At 39.5% G+C, this 27517-nt stretch overlaps 2 protein-coding genes across 9 annotated transcripts in view; one reads left to right on the plus strand and one right to left on the minus strand.

The window, feature by feature from the left end:
- The first annotated feature begins 389 nt into the window (after positions 1 to 389).
- si:dkey-52l18.4 (uncharacterized protein LOC560708 homolog) lies at positions 390 to 3925 on the plus strand. The gene is made up of 5 exons (XM_061045842.1): positions 390 to 674; positions 1514 to 1855; positions 2082 to 2324; positions 2434 to 2462; positions 2594 to 3925. Exons 1-5 carry the CDS (start codon positions 608 to 610, stop codon positions 2708 to 2710), a joined length of 798 nt encoding a protein of 265 aa, XP_060901825.1. The 5' UTR covers positions 390 to 607; the 3' UTR covers positions 2711 to 3925.
- Positions 3118 to 27517, minus strand: part of rap1gap2a (RAP1 GTPase activating protein 2a) — an 83023-nt gene continuing 58623 nt past the window's right edge. For 5 of the 8 annotated variants that reach the window (XM_061045836.1, XM_061045835.1, XM_061045839.1 and 2 more), the window contains 22 exons: positions 23649 to 23733; positions 18329 to 18364; positions 16521 to 16553; positions 15763 to 15795; positions 15426 to 15647; positions 15216 to 15319; positions 14071 to 14149; positions 12710 to 12763; positions 11987 to 12070; positions 11745 to 11845; positions 11132 to 11261; positions 10545 to 10700; positions 10381 to 10452; positions 9367 to 9453; positions 9091 to 9231; positions 7927 to 8076; positions 7647 to 7759; positions 7436 to 7534; positions 6921 to 7041; positions 5641 to 5743; positions 5471 to 5544; positions 3118 to 5194 (listed from right to left, as the gene is read on the minus strand). In XM_061045836.1, the coding sequence (XP_060901819.1) occupies positions 5186 to 5194; positions 5471 to 5544; positions 5641 to 5743; positions 6921 to 7041; positions 7436 to 7534; positions 7647 to 7759; positions 7927 to 8076; positions 9091 to 9231; positions 9367 to 9453; positions 10381 to 10452; positions 10545 to 10700; positions 11132 to 11261; positions 11745 to 11845; positions 11987 to 12070; positions 12710 to 12763; positions 14071 to 14149; positions 15216 to 15319; positions 15426 to 15647; positions 15763 to 15795; positions 16521 to 16553; positions 18329 to 18364; positions 23649 to 23733 (2086 nt within the window). In that variant the 3' untranslated portion in view covers positions 3118 to 5185. The remainder of the gene's footprint in view (positions 5195 to 5470; positions 5545 to 5640; positions 5744 to 6920; positions 7042 to 7435; positions 7535 to 7646; positions 7760 to 7926; positions 8077 to 9090; positions 9232 to 9366; positions 9454 to 10380; positions 10453 to 10544; positions 10701 to 11131; positions 11262 to 11744; positions 11846 to 11986; positions 12071 to 12709; positions 12764 to 14070; positions 14150 to 15215; positions 15320 to 15425; positions 15648 to 15762; positions 15796 to 16520; positions 16554 to 18328; positions 18365 to 23648; positions 23734 to 27517) is intronic. The other 3 variants (XM_061045841.1, XM_061045834.1, XM_061045838.1) reach the window with 2 other exon arrangements.

Consider the following 27517-nt stretch of genomic DNA (forward strand, 5'->3'; position numbering starts at 1 on the left):
ACAAGGACTGTGTTGTAGTAGAGTGCTCCATGACTGGAAAGTCAAACAAAACAACAACTTAGTTTCAATATTACTTAATTCCCCCCCTCCCTGTTCTGTATCGCGGTTTCCTTAAAGCTGGCCTTCCTTTCTGAAAATTATGTTTCCATTTACGAGGTCATTGCTTTCCTGAAATTTAGCTCATGGGACGTGTGTGTGTGTGTGTCTGACAGTATGTGTTTGTGTCTGAAAGTGTGTGTGTGTGTGTGTGTGTGTGTGTGTGTGTGTGTGTGTGTGTGTGTGTGTGTGTGTGTGTGTGTGTATGTATGTGTGTGCGTGTGTGTGTGCGTGTGTGTGTGTGTGTGTGTGTGTGTGTGTGTTTGTTGACGGGGAGGTTTTAGTGGGTCACTTCCTTCCTTCAGTTCTATTGTGAAAAACAGAGCAGGATAATGGAAAGCCTGTAGATGATCCAGAACAGGAAAAGAAAGTAAGAGAAAGGAGAACTAAATAGACTCCTAAGAAAGAGAAACAAGCAGATCAGAACAAGTTAAGTCAAGTCAAGTAATGAAGCCTTCCTGACATGCCGTATACTTGGTCTATACAGAGGAGGAAAAACCTTCGATGAATCATGACCAACACAAAATTACATTCTTATCTTCTCAGTACCATCAGTTGTCTCTGCCTTCTTCAGTCTGGTAAGTAGCATGTTTTAAATCTGAGTTCTCAGTCAAACAAGAAAAATATCTTTAGACTTTTAATTCACTTTTGTTGCAGTAGATAAATGAACGTTATTCTGTAAGGTGTTTCATTAAGATGACATTCTTTTTTGGTAAGTCTCAATTAAAAAATAATCTATTTCTGAATGTGTTAATTGTAAGTCAGATACTGTCGGGAAAAAAAAAACAACTGTTAAACATTTAGGTTCTAGTAAAGAAACTTTTACTTGCACCTAATTATGCAGGTTTTGTGGTAACTGAAGAAATTCCACCAAGTGATACTGCAGTAAAATCAATTCAACACTTGAAGACTTTCACAGTTTGTTGGAGATAGTTGGTATTTGTCATAATAACTTAATTGTAATCCTTCCTAACACTAATATTTTCAGACTTTCTTCTTCACACACTGTACTACTACTCATATTTACTCATATTTATTTATTCATAAATAAACTTACTCGGATTTTTGCACACTGGATACTTTTGCACACTTAAGGTTAATTACATTTCTAGGATATATTTTATTTATAACTCCCAAGTTTTAGTCTAGTTTAGAAAAGAATACTGATCTTAATGTCTTTTAATGATATTTCTAAATGATATCTGTTATTTTTTGTTTGTTTGGTGTCTTGACTGTGATTTCAGTTGCTGCTGTGACAATGTAATTTCCTGCAAAGGATTAATAAAGTACCTACATACCTACCTACTGTCTTGCTATATGAAAAATGTCAAAAGTCGGGATATGAAAACAGACTTCATTGCATTTATATATTCACAGTATCTTCTTTTATTTGCTAAAGGACACTTTCTTTTCCCAGGTCTCTGTGAAGAGTGCAGCAAGGCTGTCCTGGCGAGACGTTTGACAGTTCATGTAACTGCAGGGGACAGTTTGTCTTTGTCCTGCGTGGTCAAGCACTGTGGAGACACATGGACGGGGGACTGGATGTGGAGAAATTCAACAGAAGAAAATACTGATTACATGATTAAGGAAAGTGTGAGGCATGGCTTAAGCAGTGCGATGCTCTCAGCCAATGAAACACGACTAACTTTGTATATCGTCAGGGTCGACCAATCAAATGAAGGTTCATATGGATGTAAAGTTAAATGGGTCGAAGGTGAAACTGCTCAGGGGCATTGGACTTATGTGAACATTACTGCAGGTATGCATAATGATACATATTTTGATAATTGGTGCCATGTGCAAATTAATGGGTGTGTAAGCATGTCATTGTATTTCATGTTGTATTATTTATATCAAAGAAAAAGAACTGCAGAGCTGCAATAACCACAAACAATATACAATAACAAGAGGGTCAGCTTTGATTTGATTTCCAGTTTTGAGGCAGACATATATAAATGCTTAACTTCTTCTGTCTCCTCCCTCAGCTCTCCCACTGCAGAGGAGTGTATCGCACAGAGTTTTTGTCTGTGCTGGAGCGTCTTTTTGTCTTCCCATCATTCTGGGATTGGCACGTTTTATGAGTTCACAAGTCAAGCCTCAGCCAGTTCCAGCACATGATGACTTATGCAGAAATCAACCACACCCGACTCCGCACCCTCCAACACCATGTCTGCCAACCCTGAAACATAAACCAGTAAATCAGAAATGTAGCTCCTCCTCTCAGAGAGGTAAACTATTAAGAACTCGTTGTTTTCTGTTCTACTGGTAAAAGTTATTTAAGCATTGTCAAAACTACTCTCTATAAATAAATTGTTTTTTTTGTTTTGCATATTACAGCACCCCCAAAGCCCCAGAGGAACACTGAGGTGATGGAACTTTGTATTTTACAGCAAGATGCTCTTTGTGCACATATGCGCATAACATTATTTGGTGCAGTCCATGCATAAACCCTTGTACTCATTTGTTTTCTTTATTTAATGTTTTTACAACGTTACAGGTGGTGTATGCAGATATTTCCCAGGAAGCACTGAGTCAACATGGAGCCACCAGAGAGCCTGCCCAGTCAACTGTGTACTCATCCCTCAAATTTCAGACTGTTGTCAAAACAGAATAGAGGTGCAAAGTTGTCAGCTGCAGATCAGTTATCTATTCATTTCAGCTTGATTATGAATGTCTTAATGTAACTTTTAAAATAGATTGATGGGACCTGGGAGCTTCCCCCTTGCAGAGCTCCAACTTCAAGACATTTGTCTGGATTTCTTCTTCAGACTTCAGCCGAATACCTTGCAGTCATTTCATTATCTTAAGAGAAGAGTGCAAACTGAGGTATAAACGTGCCTATTGTATTTTTTCTCTATCATGAGTGTGTGATCTGATTGTCCTTTTTTTTGACGAAGAAAAAAGTCTTAAATCCTTCTTCATGCATCAAATGTGACTAACAGCATGTGGAGCAGCTGAACCACCCTGAAGGTGTTGCAAAAAAAAGGTTATTTGAAATTTAAAACAGGATGACAAATGATAGACACAAAATACAACATTTTATTTTAGAATAAATTCTCAATGGCACAGGACATAACATATACAAGAAAAAATACATATACCTGTTTTGACATCATTTAAATTAATATATATATATCCTTTAATTATTTCACTGTTTTAATAAGTTCACTTCGCAATTACATTTTTACATGACATCAATGCAAAAGAATCAAAACAAATTGAATAAATAAAGCATATGAACAGAGAAAACGCTGCAAGAATTTCAGGCAATACCTGCAACAAACCTAATGATATCTGAAGATCCTGCCTTTGTATCATATCTGCATGCTTCCCTTTCTGGAGGTGTAAGCACCAGTCTATACTAACAGAGCACACATATGCTTACAGTCCAGTTCATGTACTTCTCACCTCTCTGAACCGCTTGTTGAAGATTTTAAAGATGCCTGTATTATAAAGCAGAGTATTTGTTGTTGAACTCACCCTTTAAACCCTCAGGGATTTCACACTCTTGTTCACCCTACTCTTTCCAATAGCTGTAAGAGTACATCAGCATTCTGACAAAAACCTACAGGCTTGGCTGTTTGGTCGCATAGAAAACACATTAATGTGTCTTTAAGCTTTTTCTTGAGTAGCTTCTACTTTGTGCTGCTAGTTCTAGTTTGTGCAGCTGCAGTCTAATGTTATGGAATAGTCGAGAACTGGAGCTAACCTATTGTCCTGCTGTGCTTTTATGCAATTGGCTTTGCAACATACATTTAAAAAAGAGGGTTTTTTTTTCAAACCAAAGACTGTAAATAAAAAAAAAACCGATCAAAGTTCACATTCAAAGTGTTGTTTCTGAAGGTGATACAAAGATTATCTTAACCTAAAGCACTGTTTTTCAAGTCATCATCTTGAGCTCGCTGGGACACTTCAGACCCCAGAGAAGTTCCTGTTTAGAAGTTTTCCTGTTTTAACTGGATATGAAAGCATACAAAGTTTCTATGGAAGTTATCAGAAGGTGAGTGCATGAAGTCTATTCTTAGCATATGTGGGGGTTTATCTGCTACTAACAACTGTGCTGTAACCGGATCCAGTAGATTCTTAACCTCTCACATAATGACAGGGACAGACAGACGGACAGGCCGAGCCATCAGTGGTGAAACGGGCTTTGCAAGATTGTAAGGCGCAGCTTTGGCTAAATTAAGCTTATGGCAAATGGAGTTGGCAGTGTACCCAACTCCTCCCTAAATAAAGACATTTCCACTGCCCAAGCACTTGAGTTCAGTAATATGAAGTAACCCTTAAATACACAGAGATCATGTTATTGTATCAAGTGAATTGCAGCAATGTTTGGATTAAAGTGCAGCAGACACAACGCAGCAGCTAGCAAAGTTTACAAAAATATCTCCAAAATAAAAGAGGTTCCCTCAATGGGCATTTTATATGCAAAGAACAAACTCAGATCCTGACAGAGTCAACTAAGACTCCCAGTGGTGTCTTCAAAATGTTGCTACTGTATGTCACATATCTGGGCATTTGTCACCTGCACACTTCTTTCCCCTAAAGAGAAACTGTGGCCAAATGTATCATTCAAGTTTTAAAGGCAAAAGGGATTATCCTGATGTCTAACTATTCTTAAAGATGTATTTTCCTCAGAACATTCAGCAGTCACCTAACAGTTCAGCCATAGTCTCATGTTAGCATTCTTTGAGACCATTACGTCTTTCTGTTATAAACTTGAGAAAGAGCTTAGGCAGAGTCTAGCTTGGCCCATACTACAGTACCATGCTAGGACTTTGTACAGTGAACAGAATGACTGAGATGCAGCTACATGTAATGAGACGAAGTCTGGGCTACCTTTTGTAGCCAAAGGAAGGTTCAAAATAAAGCCACATTTCAGCTGCTTTTTCTCACTATACACTCACAGTATTGTCAGTTAGTCTACATAGGGTAGGAACTCTTACACTTGGTAATCTTTTCATATTATCCTTGGCTTGAGGAAGCAGTCTGGTTGGCGTGGTTGGTATGGTATTGTATTTGCAGCTCCATCAATCAGCCTGTGCAGCCACTTTGAGGCGTAAGTCTCTTTTTTTCCAAATCCACAAAACTACTCGGACTAAAAGAGACAGAAAATAACAAAAGAGACCAGAGGAGAGTGTTATCTTACAGCATGCATCTTTTAAGACTATTGTCCAACACCAGCTCAGTTTTTTTTGACAAAACATGCATAGTGAGTAAAGGTGAGACTTCTTCTTATTTGTCTTACCTGCTACACTAATTGTAATAATTTAAAATGTAAACCCTTGAAAGGTCCAAATGTTTGTAGGAAAGAAAACATCTTTCTTGGAACATTTATCAAAACATGCAAACCAGAGGGCATTACAGTACTCACAGCTGTGGATGAGTGGCTCATTTTGTCGAATCTGAACTTCAAGTTTGACCTTGGTGAAGTCTTACTTCTCCCATCTGCTCAATACGGAAACATGATGGAATGAAATGAAATGATTATTAAAGAACACATATTTACAGTATGGTCTGAATACTCTCTGAGTGACTATGTACCTGTTGGACTAGGACACATAATTACAGGGGTACCTGGTCCCTGGCAGTCAACACTGAGGGCAGGACTAAAGGCAGATGAGGACCCTATGGACTGATGGCTGGCCTATGGGACAGAGGGAGCAGACATTATTATATTGTAGTTGCAGAGGGCATTGACACTGGGGAGGTTCAGAGAATCAAGGATGTGATGTAAGCCCTTAATGTCTGAATGTACTGTATGCACAACCAGAGTTAAATTCAAAGGATGCTTAGGGAGCCATCCATATTCAATTATGAAAAGCTTAAGCCAGCAGATGGTAGGCTTAGCCATAATGACTTGAAACAATTTGGTTCAAAGTTAAAAAAAAAAAAAATCCCCACCACTATCTCTAAAACTTGCTTATTAGCGTGTTTGTTCAGAAGTGTCAAAGCCATAAACACTTGCAGTTTGACTGAAGGCAGTCTTGGAATATTTGCTGAAAACATCTGGGAGTCTTTTCACCTATATGTATTCCAGGACACAGCCATTAAAGAAACACTGCTTTTTGACACACATTTTGCTTGTATTGTTAACTAGTGTATGCTGCAGCTGCCCCATAGAACTATCCAAATGGATGCTGTGGCTCAGTGGTGATCGGGGATTCAGTCCCCAGCTCCTGCATTCACATGTTGAAGTCCTCGGGCAAGACCCAAGACATCAGTGAAATGTAAATGTGTATGAATGGATACGTTTCTACTACTCACTTTACAAAGCAGCCATCAGTGTGTGAATGTGGTGTGAATGGGTAGATTGTAAAAAGCGCTTTGAGAAGTCAGAAGACTAGAAAAGCTCCAAACAAGCTGTTTTCACTGTTTTCAGTAACTTCCAGTAGGCCTACATTTCTGTTTATTGTCTGTGTCCACTGATTGTAATGATGTCATGTTAAACATAGACTGTAAGACTAAAGTTGATAGTTTTAAATGCAGGAAGTCAACACTCTGGGCGGCAGTAGCTCAGTCTGTAGGGACTTGGGTTGGGAATCGGAGGGTCGCCAGCTCAAGTCCCGGCACGGACCAAGTCTGGAAATTGGTCTGGTAGCTGGAGAGGTGCCAGTCCACTTCCTGAGCACTGCCGAGGTGCCCTTGAGCAAGGCACCCCCCCCCCCCCCCCACCAGCTCAGGAGCGCCCGCCCCTCACTCTGAGACCTCTCCATTAGTGAATGTCCATAGGATCCTGTTTGTGCATGTGTGTGTATTTCGGTGCATACGTGTGTATTTCGGCCTATATATATATAATAAGAGTCGGCTGGTGCTGTACTCACTGACTCGGGCTCTTCTAGAGTTTCTGTTTCTCCTGTGGCGCTGCTGAAGCTGCTGGTGCTGGATGAAGAACGAGAGATGTTTGGCCTGCCACCACTGGACTCTTTCAGTTTAACAAATGGCCTGTTGAAAAGACAAAAACAGAGATGAAGAGAAAAATGACATGCTTCACAACAGCCTCAGAAGAACAACTAGGATACGAGTGTGACTTTGTAATCGCCATTTTTTTTTTAGATTTATTTTTGGGCTTTTTGTGCCTTTAATTGAGAGATAGGTCAGTGGATAGAGTCAGAAATCAGGGAGAGAGAGAGAGGGGAATGACATGCGGGAAAGGAACCACAGGCTGGATTTGAACCCAGGCTGCCTGCTTGGAAGACTACAGCCTCCATAGATGGGGCACGCACACAAGCCACTGCGCCACCAGTGCCCCCAATAATTGACAACTGTATCCACAATGATTGTTTTTGATTAACACATCTGTAATGATCTGTCAGAATTACAGTAATAGGATTGTTACCTCTCTTTGTTGGGGCAGATCTCAGGTGAACTGGGATTGGATGATGTCTCTGACCTCACTTCTTGAGTTGGCAGGAAGACATCTGAAGTCTTTTGGTCACTGCAGACAAAAGAACACATTTGAAACAAAGCCAACATGATGACTTCCTGAACTTCTGCCGCCTGTTTGAATGGACACCACATTTGTATTGTTGATGTCCATGACCACCCACCTTCGTGTGTGTTTGTCTGACGGGCTGTCTGTGCTGGAGTGGAGACGAGGGAAGAGGCCTGAGCGCCGTTTCACTGGACTCTTCAGAGGAGACTTGGCTGACAAAACAGGAGGCTGCAGATCACAGATTAGAGATGAGGTTTCTCCTTTTTCACAGTAACTATAGCTAAAACTATAATTTTACATTTCCCCCAGAATGCCATAGCTCACTAGGCATAATAGCTTTTGTCTGTATTGTATAATATATAGCACACAGGTATCAGTAATCCCCATGAACTCACAGTGAAGGTGCTCTTTGTGCATTCAATGCTGCTCTGCGGCAGCCCTCCTCCACTCACGCTGGCTGGGACCCCGACCCCTACCCCTGGGCTGCGGTGACGGTGGGACCCAACCATGGTTTCCATGGAGTGGCTCCTGACACGCATGGCTCTCTGGATGGAGGAGAAACAAAGGAATGAGTGGATGAGGCAGAGGATCACAGAGAAAAGGAAATGATGCAGATAGGTGGAAGAATAACAGAATGACTAAATAATAGAATAATGAAAATGTAAACAAGGGGTGAAAACTAAAAGTGTTTTTTGTTGCTTTAAATGGCTTCATGAGTTAACGTTCAGTTTCATAGACACTTTTAATAATCCAACCACCAGAGGTTGCAGTTTTCCAGAAAATAACCACAAATTGTATAATCCTAATCCTTATTCTTCTACCATTATAATAATATCTAATTTTCAGCATGTGTGTGACACATTCTGATCTGTAATGTAATGTTATTTTTTAAATGTTTGACCCTTTAATTATTAGATCGATTGCAGAGAAAACACAAAGAATGGAGCTGTTTTTGAAAATATAAACACAAACAAGATCATATTAAAAATGTTTATTAATTATGTTTTTGATTTTATGTTGAATTTCACAGCAACGCACACAGGTAATATGCAGTGACTGCCAGGACAACAATGACAACAGCGCCCCCTTGGATTGCTTGCAGAAAGAACAAAGTAGCTGTGCACAAGGCCTGTGAAGAGCAAGAGAGCCAATTGGTTACATTAGTTCCACATTCCTCTCACACAGAGACACACACACAAGGAAATATTGCTCTACTAACATAAATAAGGCATCAGCTGTGGGCAAAAGAGTGCGAAGAGAAAGTGAGAGAGAAAGAAAGAACTGAGTAGTAAGTTTGAGTAAATGAAGAAGTATAATCAAGATCCACAAGGATATGCGCCTTCCCATACCCAAACACGGGTGAAGGCTAGATATAAGGGCATAAGTGAGTGTAGAGAAAAGCGGCAATTACACATTAGTTTAGCAACTTAAGTCATCCTGCAGGCTTGTGATATTTAGTTGACCTACAGCTTGAAAACTCTCACTCCTGTTGCATCTGATGGTGATTAAATAAAAATCAAAGGAGCGGACATTTGACTCATGTCTCTTTTCATGATCACCTTGAAGGACTCCAGCAGACCTCCATGGCCCCCATTCTCCAACTTTTCCTCCTCTCCCGCCTGGCCCAGACCCAGGGCCGACTGGCTCTGTCTGTGGAGTTCATCGTGTAGGTTGTCCAGCAGCGCAGCTCGTGTTCGCCCCTGGAATTATTTTTACAAACGAAGAGCATTAGTGAGCGAGCACTTGGCTGAGATAAAAGCGGTGATTATTAACTGAAATTGTAATTTAAGATTTTCTGCAGTGTTTCTGAGTGTTGTTGTGCAAATGTGTTTCACCTCCAGTTTGGCAAATTTATCGGATTTGTAGCAAGCGTTTTCAGCATTGATCAGCTTGGTCAGGAGGAAGTTTCTAAATTCAGGACCCTGGAGAGAGAAGGGCGAGAAGAGGGGTCTGAAATCAGAGAGGTATGGATGGGGCAACGACGTGATAAGAAAACGGTGACCTTTATTTGCACTATAAAGATTACATTATTGAAGTGCATGTAGTTTCACCAGTTTCCCGTTTATAACGATCTGATGATACCATATTTTACTTTTAATTATTTTTTTTTACAACAACTTCAGGTGCTGGAAGAGGTACCCAAAGGATTGCATAAAATATAGTTGTGGTATAAAAAGGTAACAGTGTTGCATTCCATTTCAAACCTTTCAGCCGTATCACACAGGTGAATTTGTTGGATTATTTGTCTCAACACAACAAGCCCTGTAACAAGTGTTGTATGTCCCTATGACACTGTAGACTAGCTGCAGCACTTTGTAGATTTACATTTTTCTCTTTCTAAACATTGATTATTACTTGGTCAAAAACAGTTTCTAACACCTCCCACACATGGCAGCAGCAGCTCAATCTGTAGAGACTCGGGTTGGGAATTTGAGGGTCGTTCAAGTCCCAGTACAGACCAAAGTGTAAATTAGCTCTGGTAGCTGGGGAGGTGCCAGTTCACTTCTCGAGTACCTGAGTGCACTGCACCATTAGGACTGCTGCAGCCCCCTCAACATTACATCTCTCCATCAATGCATGTCCATAGATTCTGTTTGTGCAGGATGTGTGTATGTCTAAGTACCTAAGTGTGTAAAACCTGATTGCCCTTCTGGGATAAAAAAATAAATAAAGATATAAAATGAAAAATAAAAACATCTTGAATGGCTGGCCCTGGATTAAAAAAAAACTTGCATTGTAAAAAAATAATGATCAGATTTCCTGTACATTTAATAGACGAGTTTAGTATTTGTAAATCACAGACCCAAGTCTATTAAATGATTTCTCCTATTAATCTCAACTGTCCTCACCTTCCTAAAGACAGCTGGGTTGGGTAGTGGGGGTCCAAAAGGAGGTACATCCTCTCTTGCTGCAGCAGACACCTGTTGACATAGAATATAGTCACACATCAGTAGTGTCTCTGATTTGCACATATACAGTGTCCTTCATTTGATCACACAGGCCCTCTTTGTACCTTGTATGTTGTGTTTTCTGTGCAGGGGTTCTCAACCTGTACCAGCACATAAGCATGAAGAAAATTGGAGGCAATCATGTCTGGAACGAATGGTGTGGGCTCTTCCTGAAAGACTGCTGCCACGATGTCGTTCCCTATGTGCCTTTTTCTCTGGAGCTAAGTGAAGCAGAAGAGATGAGATTGATATGTTTGTTCTGGGGTTGTGGCTTTCTACTTCAGAGGGGCCTTTGAAACAAGGACATATTAAATAGATTTTCTATGTCATATAGAGCAGCAGTTCTCAACTGGTGGGACGTGGAGCCACTTCAGGTGGGTCGCAAAGATGTGGATGAAAAAAAAAAAAATGTGTCAAAAAGTAAATGAAGTGCTTTTTAAACATGAATCTTTGTTCCTGTAACCCAAACTGGACCTAATAAATCTGATTTGGTAAAACATATCTGAAATTTGAGTCTCGATGTTTGATGTAGGATTAGGTGGTGGATCCTAGGCTAGACCAGTTGAGAACCACTGGATCATTAAGTCCTGTAGTGGTTTCAAATCAAATACTGTTTTTTTCCTTCAGAGAAACAACAATGCCGTTACTGTACCTGCTGGACATCTCCCTCAGTGAAAGGTAGCTTGGTTGACACATGGAACATAATCTCTCTCCGTCTGAAGACAGTGTAGACAGATTCAGAGCCTGTCTGTCCGTGAGAAACATCCAGTCCACCTCGAAACCTGTCAGAGTATCAAAGCACATGTATCATGTTGTATTTCTCAAGCTTTCAGAAATAAGATAAGATTGTTATGTTATTCATTGTCCATCAAATGTTGTGTTCAACAAGCAAAATAAATACTCAGTAAATCATTTCTGAATTGTGCCAATTTTTAACAAGTGTTATCTGGAGACGCTTTACAAAAGAGAATATGGGATTATATGCAGGAAGGATTCAGTCTATACTGTATATAAAGCTGTAACAATTTGTCCACATTGGACATTATTTAATTTCTTCCTCTTACACCGAGAAGTTAATCTTCATTCCATGCTGAAAGTGAAACAGCAGGTCACATTGCACCATGGTAAAAGTCATTAATCCTTTCAGTTTTTTAATGCACTTAAGTAGCATCCTTAATTTGTCTCTTGTGGACCACTTTTCCGTTCCCGATGTAGAGCAAATTTGCAGAATCTCTTAGTCTCTGGTCTTTTAGTCCTGAACTGACCCTTTAAAGTCCTGCAGATCAATGTTGTCACCCAGAGAGCTGAGAAACTCCTTAAAGGCTGGCGTCTCCTCATTGTTCCCAAACAACTCTTCCTCTGATGTCTGAAAGGAAGAAACACATGATGAGTATCGGACAGAAAACATGGTAAAACAAACCAGATGTACTACAATATATATAAAAAAAAGATGATATACTGTATGTTAGGTAAACTGGAGTAAACTGAAATGAACATAATCACTCACCTGTCCAAATTTCTGGTAGATGACTCCGAACTTGAAGGTGTTGTTGACCTCGTGTTCATCATAAACTACTATCAGCTGGGATCCCTGCACATGAACAAAAACAAGAACTTCTAACTTACTCCGCCTGAAACATGCTTGTTCTTCTTTCTGTGTTAATTGTTTTTTTCCTGCATGTTCTAGGACAGGTTTTTTTAGGCCCATGTTACATAAGTCAACATGCGACACACTGTAAGGCCTTCAGGGAGGGCGGGGATCCTGCAGACTGAGACACAGATGGTTTATTTTTCCTTTCCTGCGGCACAGGCTGGAAGCATGCTCCATAACACTCCTACACAGGGCTCACAGGGGGAGATGCAGGTCTGTCACAGCCTTTTAGCAAATTGTTACCCTCTTTTATCATTCATTATTTATTAATGTGTACTTACTGGAAAGGGCAGATGTTAGAGAGGTAGAGGGCTTATGCATATATTGTGTTATGTTGTGTACTGTACTGGTTTGGGGGTTGGGTGGATGGGGATGGAAAGTAACGAGGTTGTTTATAAATACCTCAGGCCTAAAGGGCAGGCTATATTTATTGGACATGGATGAGTAGAACATTAACAAAGTTAATGATGAAGGTTAAAGTTATGTGTCCATGTTAATGAATGTAACACTGTCAACCCGTAATACCCCTTCAACTAGTGGCAGAAGCAGACCAAAAGAATATGTGGGAAATTAACTTACTCTTGGGTACAGTACTGGGTGGAACTTCAGCCCTGTGGCATCATCACAAAGAAGCTGAAAGGAAATGAAGCTCACATTATTCATTCTGCGTCATATGGGAGAAATAGCAGAGCAAGAGATCAGATCACTGCTATCCTATCCACAGCTAGGTTACTTAATACACTATGGATTCAAAAACCATGTTTAAATCTCAATACAAAAAAACAGTTTGCATGTTTTTCTCCCAGCAGCCAGCAGAGGGCTGACAACCACGTGCACTGGTAAATGGAGAGAGACCAACTTAAGTATCTTGATATGTTTGGTTCTTACATTCAAGGAACACATTAAAAACAAGTTCTGATGCAATAAAGTTCATCCCGGCAAACTTCATAAAATACCTTTTATTGTGGTGGCTTAGATTGGAGAATGCTGAATAACCCTGACCCTGTGACTCGTCCGTATCAAAAATTAAATTCAAAGTCCAGATATGTTTGTTGATTTATTAAACTAAAGAGTTAAAAATAATTCTAAACAAAAGACAAAACAATGTTTATAATTACGATGATGACGATGAGGATAACGATGACGGTCAACAGAAAATATTCAAACCCACTTTGTCTAGCCTCCCACCACACCAATGCACAGGTAAAAACAAGGTAAAGCCATGCCCACTGTAAATTACACCCACTGTAAATTACACCCACTGCAAATTACACCCACTGTAAATTACACCCACTGTAAATTACACCCATTGCAAATTACACCCACTGCAAATTAGCGGAATTGATATCAAACCTAGAAAAGGAACAAAACATAACCCATAATCAACAGAGGTAAACATACATAGACCTTTTCTCACTTTACAGTCAGCTAAAGCTTGTATGCATACTCTGTTATTTTCTCTCATAACATTGTTTTGCAACCTCAGCACCTCCAACAGTTAGCAACAGTTAGCCAGCTACAACCATCAAATCTCTCATTAAGGGAGCCAAAATATGTGACCTCAAACCGTAGCATTTCCGTGCTATAGGTTTTTGTAGGTACCTCCTTTAGGACAATGGATGACATTAAGTTTGTTTCTCTTCTCTAGATCGATGCTTATTTGTACTTACTCCTTGATATACATCGCTTTTGTGGCTTTGGACAAAATCGTCAGCTAAATTAATTGTAAGAAATGTAATTCAAGCATGTTTGATTAATGTGCATTGAATTAATTCAATAGATTATTTCAATTAATTCTGCAAATAAATAAATAAATAGATGTGAAGCTGCATAAAAGATACCCTCCCTCTCCTACTTACTCTGCAGTTAGGAATAGTAGATAGTTGTAAATTCAGGAAAATGCCTTTTTTACACCTTGTGCACTTGCATCTGTATCTTACCTTGGCAATCTGGGGGACACTGGGCAACTGGCTGATGCCTGCCAAAGAGATCCTGTCATGGACTGTTTTGATCCTTGACCTGCAAATGAACAAGAGAAGGGTTTCTGCCAGTAAGATTCTGTCAATGAGACTTTTTAACTTTTGATTTTAAGAGACCAATTACTATTTATGCAATAAGGTGAAGTAGGGAAATTGTCAACAGAGACATAACATAGGTTTGCAAAAATGAATGTGTGGTATTTACAATATTATATATGGCATCATCACTGTCTGCTGTGAAAGATTATGATTTGCAGTCAACTGGCTACTGTGCCTATATTTGGCAGCATTACTCTATTGTTTTCTCGCCTTCAGGTGAGAATGTCACCAATTGTGATAATTGGATTGTCTTTCTGATTCTTTGAGCAGTTCATGTTCCCAATAGAATGAATCCTCCTGATCCATGTCCATGATGATTTACAACTAAATATTTAAGAAAATGTCAATGTTAGTAACAATGGCTGTGGTTTGTGCACACTGAGGGAATGGATCCACTAATAATGGATTGCATGTTCTAATACCACCATGAATTGTGCATTTTTTGAAAGTGCACTTAGTGGCATAAGTGTGCAAGGGACCTCGGCTGTTAAGAGCAGAATTGGGACAGTTCTGTAAATATCACTTATTACGTTGGTTCTGTTTAGGTTAAGAAGAGGAAACATTGCTGTAGTACAAGGTTCATAGTACTGCTGCTAAAACTGATTCGAAACATTGATGCTGATGAGCCTTGAGCATTGTGAGTGCAGGCCTACGTAGGAGGGGGGACAAGGTATGGGCAACTGGGCCTAGTGTGAGTGTGCCCTTAGCCTTGATATTATAATTCACTTGAAACACCTTGATATAGGACAAAATGGAAAAATATTTTTAAATTTTGCCCAAAAGTACCACTGACAAGCAGAAAAACATCAAAAACATCAACAGAACAAAGAATAAGAGGAGAGCTGACATGTTGAAGATTGTCATAGCCTGAACACAACTGAAATATGGGTCATTCAAGAAAGGGCAAAAGCCAATATAAAGGATGTTATGCAGATATTTTATTGATATAGTAAGATGTACTTTACAGTCTGTAACATAAAAAACAGACTGAGTATTTTTCTTGTTACCTGAGCATGATGCGTAGGAACTCCTGTCCCTCAGCCTCCTCGTGTTTCAAGGACATGATGAGGTTGCCTATGCTGCTGCCAGTGCAGTAAAAGTTCATGTGTTCCTAGATGTATAGGTGTAGAGAAGTGTGATAGTAAGAAGGTCGTTCAAACACCAACAAAAAGATGAAATACATTGCTAAACTGACAATAATACACAGGCCCACAAACCTTGCCAAGAAAATGTTTGCGGTATGCCCGAGCTGTCCCGTTACACTCCAGGCGGTAGCTACGTCCCTCACCAGGACTCATGCCTTCTCCTTCATCCTCCTCTCCACAGAAACTGGACTCTGAGGAGGAGGGGCTCCCTGCTGGTGCGTCCACATCCTCTATCCAGTAACCCCCAAACTGAGGCAGGATCACCTGGGGGTATGGACCACCTTTCTCCAAAACCTTTATTACAAGAGCCCAGGGAAGGAGGTAAATAAAAAGAATAATAAAGCAATACTTCAACTTTTAATGTATGTGTATGTACTTTTAGTGTATTATGTGAGGACAAATAACTCACATCTTCTATTCTTGGGTAGGGAATATAGTCATCCTGTAAAATAGAGAACATACAAACAGTATTAAAATGACTACTTTAAATGTAGCAGATCTTCGTTTACTTTCACCATAATGATAGTTGACAAGTTGAAGTTGTAAGCACAGCCACAAACACAGTCAAAAAAATGGAAAAAACAACTTTTTGTGCCATATGGAGTGTCGGACAATGAAGCAACAGCCTGGTATGCAGAGTCATCAGCAAAAATCAATGAGGACGTGTCACTCCTTGAGGATATCAGAAGCTGCTTTTTCATTCATTAGCCCCTGAGGTTCAGGCTGCAGGACTCATCATCATCATTAAGCAGTCTGCTAGCATAGCACAGCTCTGGTGTATGACCTCTAAATACTGCTGAGCCTGTCTGTGGCTCAGAGACCACACTGCTACAAAACAGCAAGTCATTCATATTGTGCAGCAGCAGGAGTCAGGATTCTGGCAGTTTAAGAAAGGATGAATTGACAGTTGGAGTTTGTTCAACGTTTAATCAATCAGATCAGGAAGCAATTGATTTTGCACAAAGCCTGTAAAACTGAATAACATTAAGAGGAGTGTTAAGAATGGGAAAACGATGAGACAAGATCAAATGCATGGACAATGGATGCATTATTAGGTGGTGATAAAGGAAAGAATGCAGAGAAATTGAGGACTAAATAACAACAACAACAACAACAACAACAACAACTTATGAGTTGTGTACTGGTGTATCTGAGGTCTTGTCACACCTTCCATTTTTTGGTCTCTTCCGCCTTAGGAACCTTTTTAGTGTCCGTATGCAGCATGAGGACGGAAAAGCACAAAGGTAAAAAAAAATAATGCTATTTTTATTTGTGCATTCAAAAAACTGTGCTTGAACATGACATTCTCATTCTCAGGCCGCATTGTCTCTGTTGGCAGGTGACAAATAAGTGAGTCATGCTCAATCACTTTCCTCAACACATACACACACACACTGTACTGTACACGGACACATTCCCACAGGTAACAACAGTTCATCCTTCTCTCGTCTTGGATCCAGCTTCCACACATGCACATTCCTTTCCTCATTTGCCACAACCTTTCCTTTAGGACAAAGACTGCTGTTTTCTAAATCTGCTGTGTTTTGGATATACAGTATGGAGATATAAAAATTCAAAAGGACAATTGGCCAATTAGGGTTCAGGACCATTGACACAGTTTTTGTAATCATGAGCATGTGAGGAAACAAATTCATTCAAAATGTCTGAACATAAAAACGTAAAGATAATGACTAAATCATGTGAGAAAAACAGACTGTACAAACCAAACACATGAGCCCCAATAAACACACGCACACAGTCTGCAGGCAATGGTGTGTATCGGTCTGAGTGCAAATTGATTGAGCAGCTGTTATAGTCACAAGGTGATAACAAAGACCCAGACAGAACACAAGAAGAAGGAGGGAGGAGGGTGGTGGGGGCGCAGTAAGAAGAGGGAGGAGAAAGGAGGGAAAATAAGACATCGGCCAACAAGGCGACCTTCATCAGCACCATCCAGAGTATAGCATTGTAGCACACTTTGAGCGCTGAGGTCCAAAAGTGGATTTATACGAGGCAGAGCTACAGACAGCGAGCTGATGTTTGTAAAGACACAAGTGAGCAGGTCCACTGGTGAGCCCTCGGCCTATAACCCTGTTTCTAAAGACATAAATAAAAAGACAAATTGTCTTGTGGGGGCCGTGTTTTGGACTATCTTAAGAAGCAGATCATTAAAGGTTTATTGCCTCAGCAACAGGACAGTGTTAAAATACAAAGCCCATGTTTATCAATTATTGTAAGTTGACTCATTCTTATCGAAAAATGATGACTCAAAATGAGAGACTATAAAATCAGGGAGACACTAAAGCCAGCAGCATTTCTTCTTTTTTGTTGGATACTTTCATGTATTCAAGGGTGGTTGTATTATACTGACTACTCAAAATTGATTTTTCTTAACTTCTCATCTTCAAAACATTTCCAATGACTACATGCATGGTTGCTGCTCAGTTCAGTTAATTTGGGATCTAATTGTTAACCATTAACCAGTTTTATGGTTAAATTGTGCCCTCACCTCCTCTTTCTACCTTGCTTTGGACACTTTCCCTTTTAATCTTTCCATTGCCTAAAACTTCTCCTCAAACCTTTTTTCTCCTCTATCAACCCCTTTCACATCTCCATTGGTCCCCCCAGTACTCAAAGCTCCATGCCCTAAGGGGCCGGGGTAGGGTTCACATAAGTTGCATACAGAGAGAGAGGGAACAACAAATCATTGAATGGATGGATTCCTTAAGGAAAAGATAGTTCTTCCAGTCTAGAACTTTCCAGTGCTATTATTCTGTTCTATGTCCCCAGCATGTCTTTTATCCAATCTGAGCAACAGACTGATCTAGGCAGCAGATCTACACTGATTGAATCATCAATCAGAGAGGGAGGATGGAGATACTGAGATGTTCATAAAAGGATGAGATACAAAGATTAATGAAGAAAAGAACTGGAGTCACAGAAATCATATTAAATTATAAATAAATAAATCGTACCTGCATCCTCTCCAGCATATCAAAGAACTCTGCAGACTGAAACAGACAAAAACAGGTCATCATAAAAAAACATGTTAAAAATACAAAACACTTCTAAGCTTTGAATTTTAGAGCACCATTGTCACCAACTCAGACATCGCTGGCTCTACTTCAAACCTCACGATTTCTGTATTTTAAGGTCTTATTTCTGCAGAGTGTGTGTTGACTGCAGCACATCTTACTGACCATCCACTGCATACAATCTCCTTCACAATTTAAATTTAGCTGTGTCAAGAGGGCTGGGAAGGGGAGATACTTTCCCAACAGCCTCTCACACCAACATGAACATTTGCTGATAAGAAACCACTTCCTCAGAACGTAACAAACAGACACACATCCTTGAATGCATTCACACATCCTGGCCTCCAGGGCTTCCATCTCAAATAAACAAGATATGAGGGCACTTATGGTCTACATGCTTTGTGTCCTCAGATGTAGGTACATGTATAATGTGCCTGCACACTGGTTTAGACTACACAATAGATATATAGATAGACAGATACTTTATTGATCCCGAGGGAAATTCAAAGCATCCAGTAGCAGGTTACAAAGACGTACATGACATGAAACATTTGTTACAAATTAACCACAAAACCGACCCCCCCCCCCCCCCATACATATATATTAACCTGAAAAAAAGATTTAAGAATACCCCTAGATAAATCAATTTTTTTAGCAATGTTAAAAAAGAAGAAAAAAAAAACCAGACATTAAATAACAGTCAGTGCAAACATTAATGGTGCGATTTAAATAATTTATTAATAATAATAATAATAATAATAAAAATCTATAATAAAATTGTGATCATATATTGCCTGCATCTTTATGCACTCACACACAGTATACGGTATGAATGACACCGAATTGAACTTCCTAATAAAATAAATCTGGTTTAAAGGAAGAAATGCACATAAAAGCATTTAAAACATGTGCAAAGCTACATCCACGTAGCCCTATGCTGTTAAATTGCAACTTGACCAATGAAAATGAAACACAAGTTTCATTAAGTGATAAAACAATCAACTGCATTAACTTACATTCTCTGACAGCCAACACCACAAACTACATATCCTATTCCACTTCTCAATGCAAGTCAGGGGTTTTGCACACTCAGTGGCATCATATAATCTGCTATCTTTTTTATTCATCATTTTTTAAATATACCAAGATGTGAGTGAAACTGTCCTTGCCATTGACAGTCAGAGTTTAAAAGTCACACTGATGCAGCACTGTGTTTAGTCACACCTCTCCGTCTTTCTGCTTCACTGTCATTATAAAACACAACTTTGTCTGTATTTGTTCAGTCTCATGTTATTCTCTCTTTCCTTCTTTCATTTTGCTCTGATATTATTTTCTGTTATCTTCTATCCTCCTTGTATTTCTTTACCTTTTCTCTTTTTTCCCTCTGTCTAAATCTCTTGTTCTGTGTTTAACCTCCAAACCTCTCTCACACCATCCAGACAATAACATCTGCATCTCTTCTCAAACATCCCACTGGGTTGTAGATGTTCTGTCTCAACACAGACACTCGGCCAGCTACCTGCCTGTCAACATGACTGATTGACTGACAGTTAGAATTCACTGTGTGAGTATGTGTGGCTCGATGGTGGAGCCCCAGCACAGATATCTTGAAGACTTGCTGAGATTCCTGTACTTATTTATTTGATACATCATGTATAATGTTTTGGATGGTCACTGCATTATGAAACATGTGGGAATAAATCTGCTAGGCATGCCATTCCAATCAAACACCATCTATTCCTGCAGCTAAACAACCCTCAGTGACTGATTCTAAAGTCTTCACTGACCAGACAACACATGTTTTAAAGTCTTGTAACTGTCAAACACCATTTAGATCTTTACACTACAGCACATTTTCAGAGTACTTTGTTACATTTAGAGAACTTAAGAATACAAAATGCTTTAAAACAGGACCATCATGAATATGGCCAAGACTGAATATCAGAGAAGTACGGGGGTTCCTCTTCCAGCTTTTTCAGGCTAAAGACATTTCTGTCATTTCAGTTTGAGCAAGCTATAGCATTTGTTAATGGTTAATGCAAACTTACCCTCTCACAGCTGCCTAAACATCTGAGTCCTCGTCTCCCTCTTACTCTTACCTCCCTTCTACATGTGGCATTTTGCCTTTTAATGCAGAAAGCTAAAACAGGAAAGTCAAGTCAGGCTGCAAACTGAATCATATGTAAAGACAGAACAGGTTATTCCAGTGTGCCTGTGTTTACCCAAACAAATACACACACGCACACGCACGCACACACACACACACACACACACACACATTGTGTTTTGCTGTGTCAGCATCATTCAGGGTCTTTAAAGGTTGACTCTTGGTTTTACAGTAAGACACAAAAACACAAACAGACTCCGTCCACAGAACAACATGTTGGAAACTTTCTGGTCTTACTGCTAGAGCAGTCTAAGGTGAATTTATCAGAATTGGGTTTTTTCGCTAATAAAAGCTGCATGCCTGCTGCAGAGAGGTTGATATCAAAAGACAATTTGATGGTTGATGAGGGGGGTTTCTATGCCCCCCCCCCCAGTCAGCAAACTGACCAAAAGGAATCCCTTCATACAGTTTCTCATTATTGCATAATCACAGTTCCTGAAACTATGTCCCTCTTTGTCAAAACTCCACACAAAACCCCCCCAAAATACATAAAACACACAACATTTAAAATCTCTGCTGCACTCTAAACTACATAAACTCTTTTTCAAATATACTTCTGCTTCTAAACTTTAGAAACTCCACATAATTCCAATGCTGTGCTATATCTAAAACACTTTTGATATTTCTATTTTTCTAATGATATTTAACAATAATTTTCTTAAAAACACTTTTACTGTGTGACTTTTCCATTTCATTTACAGCATGCTGAACATGTACTACAAATGAAAATGTCATGCTGTAAAATATAAATACATATAATGTGCAAATGGAATGGGAAAACAAAATCTCTGTATTCTGAATCCTGAATGTCAATCCTACTCCTTTTCACACATATTGCTCGCTTTCTGTTGAATGTGTCAGCTGATATTGTTAATGAGTCTACCACTGAGCCACAGCCGCCCCTTCTGCTTGATGATGACTATCTGTCGATTAGAGCGTTATAGTCCCAGCAAAACTATGATTTACTGATTTATAATATTTGGAAACACATGGAATAGATAACGGATTTCTTCCTATTTCAGCATTATTTCTTTCATAAGAAAGCTTTTTTTGTGTATGGCCTGAGCACATTTTCAGTCAATCAGCTCTTTTTCTGTGTTGCCACCGTGAGCCTTCTTTATTCCTCCTGTGCCTCTGCTCCTCTCTCTGCTATTTCCCCCTGTGTTTCTTCAGCAGATTCAATAATGATGGCTTAGTTCAAGGTGAAAGTGTCTCTCTCTGGCAAGAGCTGTTATCTATTTCATGTACATAGTCCTGTTAATCCGCCTCCCTGCTGTCTCCTCACTGCAGCAGGAAGACCGAACACATTCTTCAGCTGTTCAACAGTTGCAGTGTGGGTAATGGATGTGGTAAAACATCATTCATACAATCTCATAAAGAGCTTTACCCACATGTGTAGCAAAATGTTAAATTTCATATTGCTGCATGATTTGGAGGGACAACCTGAGAAAGATCATGTTGGATTTGTTAAAATGTTTTGTTGAATTGTCTGAGCTACAGCTTTGAGAAAAAGAAGACAATCCTGTGCACTCAATGAGACCAGGTGATACCTGACGAGAAACCATTCGTCCTCTTTTTCTTGCTGCTTTTTTCTAATTGCCATGCACCTGTAACAGCAAAGTGTCCTGTGATGACACATTTTAATTGAATATGAACATTTCTGCAAGCATAAGCCTGAGATAATCCCTGACTCCTTATTAGCTATAGTAAACCCGGCCCAAAGACTCTTAGTCATACTAAACTGCTGGAAGTAGTCGCTCTCATTCCTAATACATGCATTCATTCACAGCTCTTAATGCTCATGGCGGATACTTCGAACTCATATAAAGTTTGAAGATAAATGTAAATGCAGATGTGAAGTGTACATTTGATGAGTTTTCAAATGTTGTGATCTTATTTTTGCTTCCTTAAAGGCAGTGTCAGTAGCTTTTATACAAAAGTATTGTTGCTCAATCAGTCCTCTGACTGGATTTTCATGTTTTGGTGTGTTTTCGGTTTACTCGAGTGATTCTGGTATGGGGAGCTGGAGTGTTTCCCACAGCCACTGACAGTGAACAAGTGAGTTTAGGAATGGATATAATTCAGCGATTGGAAGCAATTCAAGCCAGCGAATATGATGGATGTGGACTTTGTGGCAAAGAACAGATGATATAATCACAGTGGGAAGAAACAGCAAAGGGATAAAGCTTGTGTTGGCGGGGAGTTGGCCTGCGATCTGTTGGACAGGAAGGCACCAAACATCAGCAGTTAGCATGGGCTAAAGGGCGGTAGCTTGCAGTAAAGGTTGACACTACGTCCTGCAGTGAGTGTTTGCTTGTGGGGGAGATGAGCCCAAGAGGAGGGGCCCAGTCTGAATGTTGAGTTAGCTTACAAGCTGCAATGATACACACAATGACTCTTGGACTAAATTTTATTTTTCCATTTCTCATCTGCTCAGCTGTCCCAAGAGTCAGCCTCTAGTTAGACACTTTAATGCTAACCTCACAATTATTTAAATCGCAACTTTAATGTTTGCACTGCCTGTTTTTTGATCATTTTCTTCTTTTTTAACATTGCTAAAAAAAATTTGATTCATCTAGTATTCTTAAATCTTTTTTTTGGGTTAATATATATGTATGGGAGGGGGGGCGTCGGTTTTGTGGTTAATTTGTAACAAATGTTTCATGTCATGTACGTCTTTGTAACCTGCTACTGGATGCTTTGAATTTCCCTCGGGATCAATAAAGTATCTATCTATCTATGATGAATGCTACTGACGCTACCTTTTAAAGGCAACTCATTAACTATTATAATTGTTATTCAGATTGAGGTTTTGTTCAAAAGGATTTCACTGTGTTCACATTGAATTCACAGACTGGGACACTAATATTACGCCATAGCACAATAGATATGATGTTCAAAGACGTAAAGACGGCTGAGATAAGTTACAGCCATTTTGCTGAAACGCATGCATGAAATAATGAGGATTATCAGAATCAATCATTTTTTTAAATTCTCCTAAATGTTAAAGGAAGAACATTTATATCAATCTCAAACTGTGTGTACACTGTCTGCATGCCTGTGCACATGCACAATAGTGTGTGCATGTCTTACCTTCATGCTGGGCGGTGCTGTGCGGGGCGGGGAGGGGGGACACTCTCCCAGAGGGACATTGGTGATGTTAAGCAGCTCCTGCTTCCTGGGGAGAAATAAAAAAAATACAATGACTATAAATTAAGTTTATTTCTTTATTTCTTTTTTTTTTTCAAAATCTTTATATTAGTTGGCACAGATGATAAGACAACATACAGTTGGCATAAGAGTAGACATTGTACTGTGGTCATTTCTTTATTTTTAATGATGAAAAAATGTTTGACATTTAGATTTATGGTGTTTATTCATGTAATCATCATGGTTTGCTCTACATTGTTCAGGGGAAAAGAGGAATCAAAGGAAAATCCTCAAAAACTGTGTGATTTACATTACTAAAACAAAAGGTACAAGTATCTTTCAACAAGTGGTAACTTACATCCTAAAAGAGAAATAACTAAGAATCTTAAAGTAGCTTCATTATGAATCATAATCCAGCTATAGTGACGTCTCTTTTTCCACAGCTATGAGCTCACTGATGCTAAAAACTGTGAAATAATAACCCAGCTAACTGAACAACAAAAAACTTAAATTTTACTGTTTACAACTGACAATTTATAACAGGCAATCTCTAGCTGGATTTTTCTCAAAATATCATAACTGTATAGGCAACAAGATATCTTCATGTTTTAGCATCAAGCTGGTTTGACACAAACAGCACATTGGCAAGAATCCTTTGGTGTAAGTATTGTTTTGATTCTCTTTCTGAGGCTGTGTACTTCATAGCTGGTTAAACCCAGAGCCATTAACTTAAGAGCAATCTGTTTTTACTTTGAAAAGCTACTATAAGGTTTCAGAGTGAGTCAGAGAGCCTGTTGGAAAGACAAGGTATCAGATGGCTCTCTGCTGTTTTAATAAACTCTCAGGAGTCTCAGGGGCTGTCAAGGAGACTTTAAGATAAGTCCCCTGGGGCAAGAAAGCCTCTTCTACTCTTTTATGCTTTTTTTTCTCTGCAGCTCGCTCCAAGGCATGAGAGCACATTAATGATCCCTGATGTAAAAGGTTGAGCTGTCACTGGGAGACAGCAGAAAGATAAGCTTTACCCAAGAAACCTGCTGCCTATTCTGAAGACAGATACACTTATATCCAACCAACCAACCATATTCAAATCTTTGAATTTCAGACCCTTGTATAGCTCTGAATGGATACATGATGTAGAACTATCAGATTCCATCACTGAGCACTTCAGATTTAACAAATGGAAGGTCATGACAAGAGTTTGAATGGAGGATTCATCTGAAATAAAGATGCTCCTGAAGATAAGAGTCATGAGAGATAAGATCAAACTTCTTCTACCCATTTTCTCTGATAAATTTAATCACCATACTTTTTAACATCACCTGTACCAGCTTGTGTGCACAGACAGCGTGTTTTTTTATGCTGGCAGCGCCCACAACCTTGTTGCCGAGTTACGAAAGGAAAGTGAACTTCTGCTTCCCTCTGATACTGTTTTCTTGGTATTGTATCACCAAGAAAACATGAAAACAATGTTAAGGAGTCATGTCCTGACATTAGCAGTAGCTCCATATGCTTGGACATTGTACCCTTAAAAGTCTGAATACCGTCACCCTCGCTCATTGTTGGAGACAAAGCTGATATGACAAGTTCTGCCCCTTCATGATTTTGATTGGTCGGTGAGGGAGAAGTGACACTGACAGTGTGCCGCTTCGTTCTAACAGTTGAACTTTCAACTGAGAGCGCAGCGATAATAAACAGTTGACGCTGAGAGCGTTGCTCACCGCGAGGACAGTGAGCGCTGCAAAACACTCGACTCAAAGATGCTGTCTGTGGACACAGGCCCTAAAAGACTCTGTCAATCAATCAATCAGTGAATTTTTATTTGTATAGCGTCAACTCATAACAAGTGTTATCTGGAGACACTTTAGAAGGTAAAAGACCTTACTCATTGTTATGTTACAAAAAGCAGGTAAAGGACCTTACTTATTGTTATGTTACAAAGATCCGGTCTATCCATCATGAGCACTTTAGCAAAGCAGCAAAAGTTACAGTGGTTAGAAAAAACTGTCTTATTAAAAGGCAGAAATCTTCGGCCGGATCCCCGGCTCATGACGAAACAGTCTTCACAGGCCTAGACTGCACCGGGCTTGGAAAGGGGTAGGGGGAGAGATGAATACACAACCAATAAAAAAAACAACCAAATGGGGAAGTCACAACTAACAAACAATCTCTGTTAGTCCCTCTACACCAAACTCCCTGCAGAGCTTAAAGTAAAAAAAATACACTACACCAATTCCCTTTTCAAGCATTGGTTAATTTCACTGTCCAGAGGAAGTCATATTGTCATTGTAAATGCTGTGTGAGGAACATAGGGCATGCTGTAGCATTCTCATTTGTCTTCCTCTGACCATGAACAGCAAAGGTACCTCTAGTCTTTGAAGGACTTTGGAAAATTGTTGTTGCAGAAAGAATTAAAGTGAATTAAGGTGTCAAGCATTTTTCACCTGAAAGCTGCAATTAAGGGATCATAATCCTGCTGGGCAAAAATAGTGAAAGCAGACTGGTACATGTTGTATCTTTCTTGTACAATATGTCGATAATCCAGTTAGCTGCTTATAGCTGGATGGTGCTAATCATACGGTAGTTGATTAAACAGTAATTATATCTATGCCATCGTGTGTGTGTGTGTGTGTGTGTGTGTGTGTGTGTGTGTGTGTGTGTGGAACAACTCCCTTACACTCTGCAATAAGATGGACAGATACAGGAAGAAGAGATGGGAGAATGAAAAAATGAAATCAGGGTAATGGTGTGTGAAGGGAGGATGATTATAAAGAAAGAAGGGCAGAGAAAGATCAAGGAGAGGGTGAACTGCTGCTCTCGGATATGAAGCCTCTCCCAGGGGCTAAAGACGTATGCCTGTTTCCAGTTGTGCTTCATATTTGTTATGAAATTTGATAAGGAGCATGATTCTCATGCCAATTGGCCAATTATGCAACTAATGGCTTCTCTAATGGAGTTAGTAGAAAAAGTAATTGGAGGCAGAGAAAAGGAGAAAGATGAGACTTGTAAAGGGATGGAGAGCAGTGAGCATAAGAAGGCATGCCGAGGAGGAACAGTTAACCCTGATGCTTATAGAAGTAGACTGAGATTCAAGACTCACATGGTCCATCAAAATCCTCTGTAATATTCAAATTTAACATAATATTTACAACTCTAATAAGCACATAGGGCTGATGACACATTCAGCAGTTGACAGAGGTGATGCTTGTTAAGCAAGAGTATTAAAGGGGACATATAATGAGAAATCATATATCAAACATATATCTGGGTGAGTGTCTACTGACCCACAAAATGTGAAATAAACCCATCCAGTCCTTTGTTTGTGGTCTGCATAAGTCTTACAACACAGAGAAAAATTCTCCTTTTCAAATTTGCTCAACTTGTGATGTCACAGTGGGATTCTGATTTAAAAAAAAAAACCCTCTCCTCCCCTGGTATCTCCACACATGGACTCCATCCCCAGCCAAAATGTAAGCTACACATTTTTTTAAGCACCTGTACAAAAGTATCCAATCTTAAAATCTCTTGAATTCAGATGATAGAGAAGGAGAGAACTAAAAGATTGATAAAGAACAAAGTCTTTGTAAGTTACATTACTGGAATGTAACATTTCTGTTTCACTATCATGTTTTCTTTCTTGTAATTTCTTCATTCTGTCCTTGTTTTAAAGACTGCTACATGTAGAGATTAAGAAATGGATGTATGAGTCAGTGAGCTGTCCTAGAGGAGAGCACAGGGATCAGAGGACTGCATGTTGCCTTTAATAACATGTAAGGAGGCAAGAGACTGTCTGGCCAGACAAAACTAAAATACTC

This window comes from Labrus mixtus, chromosome 9 (genome assembly GCF_963584025.1).
Source record: "Labrus mixtus chromosome 9, fLabMix1.1, whole genome shotgun sequence".
Lineage (NCBI taxonomy): Eukaryota > Metazoa > Chordata > Actinopteri > Labriformes > Labridae > Labrus > Labrus mixtus.

What these genes read in the sequence shown, in the direction of transcription:
- si:dkey-52l18.4 (XM_061045842.1), top strand. Translation starts at nt 608, where the DNA reads ATGACCAACACAAAATTACATTCTTATCTTCTCAGTACCATCAGTTGT. An exon ending in TAGCTCCTCCTCTCAGAGAG is followed by an intron (nt 2,325 to 2,433) that starts GTAAACTATTAA and finishes TGCATATTACAG; the next exon opens with CACCCCCAAAGCCCCAGAGG. An exon ending in AGCCCCAGAGGAACACTGAG is followed by an intron (nt 2,463 to 2,593) that starts GTGATGGAACTT and finishes ACAACGTTACAG; the next exon opens with GTGGTGTATGCAGATATTTC.